The following is a 9,746-nucleotide window of genomic DNA, read 5'->3' on the forward strand; positions in this document are numbered from 1 at the left end:
ACAACCAGAGTGAAATGGTCCCGGGCATCAGGTATGGGAAACTCTGTGGCTCTCTCCTCATAAAGTGTGGTATACCATGTGAGATGAACTCCAGGTCATGTTTGCTATGGGAGGGGTGAAGGTATCACATAGTGAGTGGAGAACACCCATGGTACGTGTTCTGAGGCAGGATAATACAACCCATTTCTACGTTGATTTCTGAAAGATCAACACAGTATTTAAATTTTATGCTGACTAGATGCAGAGACTGGATGAACTATTAGAACAGTTTGAGCTGCAAGATATTTATCCAGTTTAGACCTCACAAAGGGATATTGGCAAATACCTTTGATGCCAGAATTCATGGAGATGAATGCCTTTACTATACTCTTCTGCTTGCATCAATCCAGGATCACATAATTTTTCCTCCACAGGGTGCCGATGACTTTTAAGAGGCTAATGGACTGGATATTGCGACTACATGGTGAGTACACAGCGCTATGCTGCTATGAGCAATTGAAAATGGATTTTGGTCCCGTATTTTGTGGCAGCATTACCACACATAGTGCAGATGGCAGCACATTACACACAGAAAAGACAGCCATCGTCAATTGCTAGATTGAACAGTCTGCAAGACTCAGTTTAACTGACAATCCAACCCCTGGTATTGGCAAATCATTTCTTCACTCCCATGGGAGGCTCTCAAGCTGAAGTTCTCCAGGGTCTATTTTCTGCTCTTACCGGTCCTCACAGAGCCCTGGGAATTGTCTGGGACTCCTGGCCAATAACAAAGTCGCCAGGGACTGTACAAGGGAATCATAAAAGTTGTTGTCCAGTACAGCTCTGCCTTCCTGTTCCAGCAAGGAGATTCCCTCTCGCCTCTGAGCAGTATTACGGTGAGTTGCCTCTTTTTGCATTAAAGTTAGTGCTGAAGGCTCAGGAAGGGTTCCAGGGTTGAACTGTTTAGTATTGTCAGAAGCACCAGTGGATTTACCTGGTAAAATTGGAACTGCAAATGTATTGGAAATAGTTTAGACAGATATTTGTTTTTAAGATCAGTTCCTTGTTGTCTCTTATGTCCTTCTATCTGTCTCAGTAGCTTCCTATTTTTTGGGCTGTGTGGTTTTTCCAATTCATCAATTTCACTGTGTTCTTAGTTAGTAAAGTCAAAGCTCTGCAGTGGGTATCTGTGATACCAGAGGGTTCACAACAAGAATGGGTCACACACTGGCCAGATTCTGCTCTCACATTCTGCCTTCAGTGGGTCACTTCAGATTAACACTGTCTTCCCTGAGAGGAAAATCAGGACCCACATGTTTTGAAATCCCCATCTTCCATGCCTGTTGCGTTACATGCGGGCCGGATAAAGCACAACAACCAATATGATTGCAAGCTAAATCATTTTATTTTTCCAAGCACTCTCTTATATACCTTTATTGCAATTATTACACTATAATCATAGCATTACTACACAATTCTTAATTGGTTCCCAAAGGTTTGTACGTCCCCTGCTCTCTAATCATTGGTGAGCTGTCATGCTGCATACCCTTCTAATTTATTATCTTGTTTACGGCCTTCCCTTTATCGGAAGACCAGACATGGCCGCGTCGAACCGGTTACAGCTGCCTGGAACACAACCTAGTTTAACCTCTCTTCCCAAGCGGCCTGAAGCTGTAACTTTCCACATTCCTATGTAACATGTCAGCATAGGGGTGATATATTCCCACACATGCCTGGCCTCTGAACGCCACATAAACTGGAGGTTTCCTTCAGACTCTTTCAGCACCATGACAAAATACTGCTCTCTGCCCAGGACCCAAAACCACGATTTTAACAGCTGGGAGTCGAACATTAAACATTAAGCTGAAATCTGGTCCCATTAAGATGAGTGGCAAAAAGGTTCAAAACAATTAGGATAACAATTTTATTTCATGGGGGAGAGGGGTCGGCTCTCTTTGTGCCCCTGCATCTCTGGGTCTGGAGAGCATGAGAAGGGCCAAAACGAAGTAAAAATAAAAGCATGTTTCTGGCTTAGACGTATCCAGGCAGTGCTGGAAATCTCACCGGGAGAGGTCCAAGAACACAAAGTCTGTGGCGGTGGTGGGAGGGAGGAGAAGGTGGGACGATGGGACGTGCAGTATCCAGATCACGGTGGCACGGAGTCCTGAAACTGGACAAAATAGGGAATAGACACCCTGCCTAATGCACAGACCAAAGAGGTGTAACGAGGCCTCTGGACGGAACCCTCCTGGACGCGGGGGTTGGTGTCTCAGACTGCTAATTAACGTGGACCGCACAGTAGTAGATTGTCTCTGGCAGCTTCCCCACTCTGGACTATCCCTCTTTCCGTGAGCAACCTCACTACAGCCTTGTGGGAACACGAGCAACTGCCAACACAGAAAAGTAGCATCTGGAAGGTATGTCCGGGTTTCTAATGGGCTGCAATACATTAAAGCTTTGTGTCGTTTTGAGGAAGAGTGACTCACACTGGCTCCTTTTAGTTTCCACATCCTATCTTCCTCCTGCCGGGTCTGTCCCTCTCTCCTTTGCAGCACAGGCTGAGCTGCTAATGAGGTTCTCTTCACCCCCAGAAAGGCAGTTCAGGCTGATCTCTCCCTTTTCCCAGGTGCAGGCAGACACTGCGTTTAACCTAGTCTGAGGAGATATTTCTGTGAGCTGTTGCTGTGGGCTCTGGTAACTGGTTTTGCCCCTGGGAGAGGGATATCACTATGCTCCTCAGCTGGTTCAATCTCCCATCATGTTCTGACACCCTGTCCGCATTCTTCCTCCCCATTTCAGGCTGCACTGATTCCAACAGCACGCTGGTTGCCAGTGTCTTCTCTGTGTTCCCCATTCATTCTTGGCTCCCTCAACCTCCAAGCCGCCCCCTGCACCCCACAGATCTTCCTCTGCAGGGGGTGAGGTGCCTCCCACCCTGCTCCCTTGTCCAGGGGCAGATCAGTGACTGACTCACCGGTCAGAAATCTCACACAGAGTGAGGCAAATGCCAGGTCACCTCTGATGGGGCTCTATTGACTGGTGGGTAATCAGTGACGTTGCAAGTACCAAGGCACCTGTGCTCCTGATCTTGGTGCACAGATATACACCATGTGGAGCTTCGGGAAGTGCTGTACATGGACATCACACAAGCTGAGCAGTGTGCACACTCTACAATGAGAGCGGGCAATTCTGGGGGAGGTGAGGGCCTAGATCCCTTTCATATAGCTAGCCTCTGACTGTGACCCACATATAAATTAAAAACACCATTTTATGTATTTAACACTATTATAATTGCTAGAGGCAAAGCAGGGTTTGGAGTAGAGGCAGACAGCTCCTGACCCCCTCCCCCTCCTGTGTAATAACCTTGCAACCCCCTGAGGGGTCACAACCCCCAGTTTGAGAACCCCTGGCCTAGTTGAACCCAGCTGCCATGTTAAGGAACCACTGGCACCTGACCGAAACCGGGGACCACTGGGACACAGACGTTAAAACCAGGATGTTCTTGCAGCAGTTGCTAGCTGTCTCTGATAGTCATTAATGGTGAGGGTTGTACATTCATTCCTCAGTGTGGAGGTTACATGGGCTCACGTCATTATATTTCCCATGTAAAACGTTTCTCCAGGCAATGTCACATGAGATCTGTGAGTCTCGTGAAACACACACCTACAGTAACATTTCCAAGGCTCTATAGTCGCATGAGAATGTATCCCCATAGAGTTAAATTCAACACAGTCACGAATAGGAAAAATGCATTCAATAAGCTCATGCACGAGCGTGGAGGCAAAATTCCTCCAACTGACTCCTAGGGACGTGTTCGCAGATAAACTATTGTGATCATATGGTCTGACGTCGTGTAGAGCGCAGGCCAAAGCATTTCCTAAAACTTAGTCCTAGAGCAGATCATTTAGAGAAGTATCCAACTTTAATTTAAAAATTCTCTTCTCAGTGATGAAGAATCCACCAAGACCCTTGGTAAACTGTTCAAATGGTTAATTACTCTCACAATTTAATAAATGCATGCATTATTTCCAGTCAGAATTTCTTCAACTTCAACTTCCAGTCATTGGATCGTGTTATACCTCCGTATGATAGGCTGAAAAGACTATTCTTAAATATTTGCTCCTCTGTAGGTACTTACACACTGTCAACAAGTCATCCATTAACCATCTTTGATAATCTACATAGACTGAAATCTTTGAGTCTACCACTATAAAGCAGGTTTTTTAATCTTTTAATAATTCTTGTGAGTCTTCTCTGAACCCTCTTTAATAAATCAACATCCATCTTTAATCGTGGACATCAGAACTGGACACAGGATTCCAGCAGCAGTCGCACCATTGCCAAATAAAGAGGTAAAATAACTTCTTTATCTCTCCTTGAGATTCCTCTCATTATCATCCAAAGATCACATTATCTCTTTTGGCCACATGGTCATACTGGGAGTTCATGTTTGGCTAATTATCCCTTCACACCCCCCAAACATTTTTAAAGACATTGTGCTTCCCATAGTGCCCCATTGTATAAGCGTCACCTACATTCTTTGTTCCTAGATGTAGATCTCTACATAGCTATATCAGAACATGTATTGTTTGCTTCGACCCAGTTAACCAACCAATCCAGATTGCTCTGAATCAGTGACCTGTCCTCTTCATTACTTACAATCGCCCAATTTTTTTGTCATTTGCAAACTTAATTGATATTCAGTCACGAGAAGGGTTAGCAGCTGAGTTGCTGGCACACGTCTCTGCTTACACTTGTCAGTTAACACCTGTAACTTATGTCTCAGACAAAGCTGCGTGCCTACAAGAAAGTCTCACCAAAAAAACCAAGGGAAGTAACAGAGGTGCTGGCCTGTAGCCCTAAATATCAAGAGCTTTGTGCCTTTTGTGCTCTTTGTGCCCATTCAATTAAGCACAAAGTCAGAGCCCAGCATGATAACACCTGTTTCCATTTGGGAAACTTGGTTGCTTTCCAATATAGCAATTGCATCGTGGATAAGAGCTATGTCCATCCAGTCAGGTGTCCTCTCTCTGACAGTAACAGCATCAGGTGCTGCAGAAGAAGGTGTAAGTAACACAGCACTACGGGGACGGTGGGGTGATGACCATCAAGAGGGTGTCACCCTAATGCCTAAAAGCTAGAGATTAGCTTGTGCCCTGAAACAGGTGGGTGTATGGGCTTTCCAAAATATTTATTTAGCTATAACTATTATAATTGGATAGTCTCACTATCCATGTTAATCTACAAATCCTTCCTGGTTCTTCCTCTTATCTTGTGGTGTCAACTACCTCTTGTTGACTGTCCTGTTGATCTTGTAATATAAGTCAGGGAGAACACATCTCGATCTACTCTCTGCTAGTCAATATTTTATAGGTTTCTCTCATGTCACCTCTTATTCATCTCCTTTCTAAGATAACAATTCTAGTCTTCTCAATCTCTCCCATATGAGAGTTTCTGCAGGCCCTTGATCATTCTCATTGCCCTGGCCTCTCTACTTCTGCAATATCCTGGGGGAGAAGGGAGTCCAATACTACACAGAAGAGTGCAGAGGAGGGTGAAACATTGACCAACAGACTTCATGGCATTGTATTTTCTCTATGATTCCTCATCTCCCTCCTACTGGAACCTAGTGCTTTGCCCAGTTTCTGTCCATGCTTTCACTTTGAACAGGGTTTCACAGAGCTCTGAACCATGATGCCCAGGTCCCTGTCTGGAGTTCATACAGTTAAATTAGAACCTTATAAGGTGTTTAAGGAGTTCAAGCTTTTCCCTTTAGTGGACATACACTTTGAGGATATTGACACCTAAGTGCATCTGCTATCATACTGCCCATTCACCTGGCTTTGAGGACTTCTTTGGGCTTGATTATGTGTTAAATACTCTGGTGCCATCTGTAAATAATCTGGTGCCACCTCACTGCTGACCCCCCTTTCTAGGTTGTTAATAAAGATAAAATTTTTACTGTACTATTTATTGTATAAAGCGTGTAACCCCCTTGCTGTGCTTCTCTCTCTTCACAGGCACCTTGCGGACTTCTGAGCCTGATCGACACATTGAGTACCCTATCATGGCAACTTTCAACCTCACCCCCTCTAACCCTTCAACATTCAGCCTATCGGGGATCCTTGGCTTGGAAGCTGCCCACATCTGGATTTCCATTCCTGTCTCTATGTCCTACATTATCAGCCTGTTGGGAAATGCCACGCTTCTGTTTATTGTAGGCAAGGAACAGACACTGCACAAGCCAATGTACCTGCTGCTCAGCATGTTGGCGCTCACAGACATCACCACATGTACCTTGGTTGTGCCAAAGGCACTGTGTATATTTTGGTTCAATTTCAAAAACATTACTGTGGGTTGGTGTCTCACCCAGATGTTCTTCCTTCACACAGTTTCTTTTACGCAGTCAGCAGTCCTCGTGACAATGGCCTTCGATCGCTACGTTGCCATATGTAACCCTCTGAGATACAACACCATCCTCACCAATGCACGAGTGGCTACGTTAGGACTTGTAGGTTTGATACGGTCTGCTCTCTTCATCCTGCCTCTACCCCTGATCTTGAGTAGGTTGCCATTCTGTGCCAACCGCATTATCCACCAAACGCACTGCGAGCACATGGCTGTGGCGAAAATATCATGTGGGAACATCACAGTTAGCAGGATGTACAGCTTGGCTATAGCATTTGTAGTCAGCGGGATAGACCTGATGCTCATTGCCATCTCCTATGGTCTGATCATCAGGGCCATCCTAAAAATGTCCTCAAAGAAATCCCACCAGAAAGCCATCAACACCTGCACAGCCCACATCTGTGTGATGCTGACAACTTATAGTCCTGGCCTCTTCACCAGCCTGACACACCGGTTTGGTCAGCGTATAGAGCCCCACGTTCACATTATCTTGGCCAACCTGTATCTCCTCATCCCCCCCATGCTCAACCCTATCATTTATGGGGTCAAAACCAAAGAGCTTCGTGACAAAGTGGTCAAATACACCAGCAGAATGTGCTTTTCGGACCTCTGACTTTGATCCTCTGTGACAAGAGGGGGAAAGGATTTCTCCTCATTAACCAAGTGTGCTCTGTCCCAGTTTGGCTGAGCTCAGCATTGTGGATGTTCAGAGCCTGAAAACTTCCTCACACCTAATGTCTTATCACTCCATCACCAAGCACTGCCCTCTCCATTGCGAAGTTCCCTCTCTTTGATCATCACCTGACTTCTTTCACTGTCACCGGTCAGCCCCCAGCCCAACACCCCCTGTCACTCGGCCTTTCCATGAGTTCCAGCCTACGAGAAGTAATGCAGCTTTTTGAAGCAAGGAGCTTTGCATTAGTCTCTGTGAACAGGGTTCGTGCTCAGTTTGATGAACGGAAACTAAGCTTTCAGACAGCCAGAGGGGAAAATAAGAATCTACAATGCTGAACTTTTTTATCATATGTACAGTGATCTGGTGAGGAAAATTTACCTGATTTATTTTTTACATCCAATCCTTCAGGAAACCTGGAGGATAACCAAATAAAGACTAACAGTGACAAAACAATTCAACACAAAATGGGGACATTGACTACCATCATTGAATGCACTTAAAATAAGTAATATAATAAAGTTATTGTTGTTTTTACACTATCTATGATTTGGGCTATTTGGGGATACTTTTAACACCCTCATTTGCAATGGCAACCAAGCATGATGAGCAGCTGTGAAGAGCAGTGTGGGGCCATGGGCAATGCTGGGAGACACCATAGGGGAAGGCCTTGAAAGGAGGACGTGAACCGATGGAAGGACAGATGCTGGGGAGAAGGGTCCTGTCACCTGGATCTTGGGGGGGTGTGGCCACCACCCTACCAGGTTTCTGACTCCAGGTATCAGCACAGCACAGCCAGGGCATGGGAGGGAGGCCTGGGGTGCTGAATGCAGAAAAAATAAGGGGTCTACCTGACTAAATTGGAACTACAAATGTATAGGGAATAGTTTAGAGAAATATTTGTTGTTAAGACCAGTTCCTAGTCTCTTAGGCCTGGTCCACACTAAAAAGGGGGTTCGAATTAGGGTACGCAAATTCAGCTACGTGAATAGCGTAGCTGAATTTGAAGTACCCTAATTCGAACTACTCACCCGTCCAGACGCGGCGGGGTCGAACTCCGCGGCTCCAAGGTCGACTCCGCCATCGCCGTTTGCAGTGGTGGAGTACCGGAGTCGACCGCGGCGCTTCCGGAGTTCGAACTATCGCGTCTAGATCAGACGCGATAGTTCGAACTCCGAGAAGTCGAACTCACCGCGTCGACCCGGACGGTAAGTGTAGACTAGCCCTTACTGTGTCCTTCTATCTGTCTCAGTAGCTTCCTTTTTCCTTTTTTTGGGAGGTGTGTTTTTTCTATAGTTAGCTCAAGTTTTCCAATTCAGCAACTTCACTCCCTTGTGATACAAAACTATTTAAGATTCTTAAGTCCCAAGCAGACTGTGAAGATCTACGACAGGAGCTCACAAAAGTGGCTGAGTGTGCAACAAAATGGCAGATGAAATTCAGTGTTGATAAGTGCAAAGTAATGCACATTGGAAAACATAATCCCAACTATACTTCTAAAATTATGGGGGCGAAATAGGGAATGGGCATCCTGCCTAATGCACAGACCAAAGAGGCGTAACGAGCCCTCCTGGGTCCGGAGGGGGGTGTCTCAGACTCTAATGTAACATCTTTGACACCATCCTCCATCCTCCTGTGAGCAGCCCCACTACAGCCTTGTGGCACAGTCAGCAATTGCCAACACAGAAAAGATGCCTCAGGAAGGGGTGTCTGGGTTTCTAGAGGGCTGCAATACGTTAAAGCTTTGTGTCATTTTGAGACAAAGTTACTCACACTGGCTCCTTTTTGCCTCTACATCCTCTCTCCCTCCTGCTGGGTCTGTCTGTTTCTCCTTCCTGGAGAGGCAGAGCTGCTGCTGGGTTCCCTTTGCCCCCAGAAAGGCAGTTCAGGCTGATCTCCCCTTTTCCCAGGTGCAGGCAGACACTGAGTTTAACCTAGTCTGAGGAGATATTTCTGTGAGCTGTCGCTATGGGGTCTGGCACCTGGTTTTGATCCTCGGTGAGAGGTATCACTGTGTGGCTGGGGTGGGGACTGTGGGATCAGGGAACATACATGGACTGGTGAGCAGCTCTGGAGGTTGAGGGAGCACGCAGGGTGTGTACTTGGACAGTCAGGGAGCAGTGGAGGTTGTGCAGGCAGGCAGGTGGTGTACACAAAGAAGTGAACTAACCTCGTTATCTCTAGCTTGCTTCTTGCTTGCAGATATATACCTGCCCCTGGATATTTCCACTACTTGCATCCGACGAAGTGGGGATTCACCCACGAAAGCTCATGCTGCAAAACGTCTGTTAGTCTATAAGGTGCCACAGGATTCTTTGCTGCTTTTACAGATCCAGACTAACACGGCTACCCCTCTGATACTTGACAAAGAAGCAGGCAGTAATGGGGGCAGACAGGGGTGTGTACACAGAGAAGTGGGCAGTGCAGAGGGTCGGGGGGCAGGCAGGGGTGTGTACACAGAGAAGTGGGCAGTGCAGAGGGTCGGGGGGCAGGCAGGGGTGTGTACACAGAGAAGTGGGCAGTGCAGAGGGTCGGGGGGCAGGCAGGGGTGTGTACACAGAGAAGTGGGCAGTGCAGAGGGTCGGGGGGCAGGCAGGGGTGTGTACACAGAGAAGTGGGCAGTGCAGAGGGTAGGGGGGCAGGCAGGGGTGTGTACACAGAGATGTGGGCAGTGCAGAGGGTTGGG

The 9,746-nt window shown here is 46.7% G+C and overlaps 1 protein-coding gene across 1 annotated transcript; it reads left to right on the top strand.

The window, feature by feature from the left end:
* Positions 1 to 420: 420 nt before the first annotated feature.
* LOC123362467 (olfactory receptor 52D1-like) lies at positions 421 to 7,276 on the top strand. The gene is made up of 4 exons (XM_045002765.1): positions 421 to 463; positions 6,000 to 6,272; positions 6,372 to 6,845; positions 7,263 to 7,276. Exons 1-4 carry the CDS (start codon positions 421 to 423, stop codon positions 7,274 to 7,276), a joined length of 804 nt encoding a protein of 267 aa, XP_044858700.1.
* The last annotated feature ends 2,470 nt before the right edge of the window (positions 7,277 to 9,746 follow it).

This window comes from Mauremys mutica, chromosome 1 (assembly GCF_020497125.1).
Source record: "Mauremys mutica isolate MM-2020 ecotype Southern chromosome 1, ASM2049712v1, whole genome shotgun sequence".
Lineage (NCBI taxonomy): Eukaryota > Metazoa > Chordata > Testudines > Geoemydidae > Mauremys > Mauremys mutica.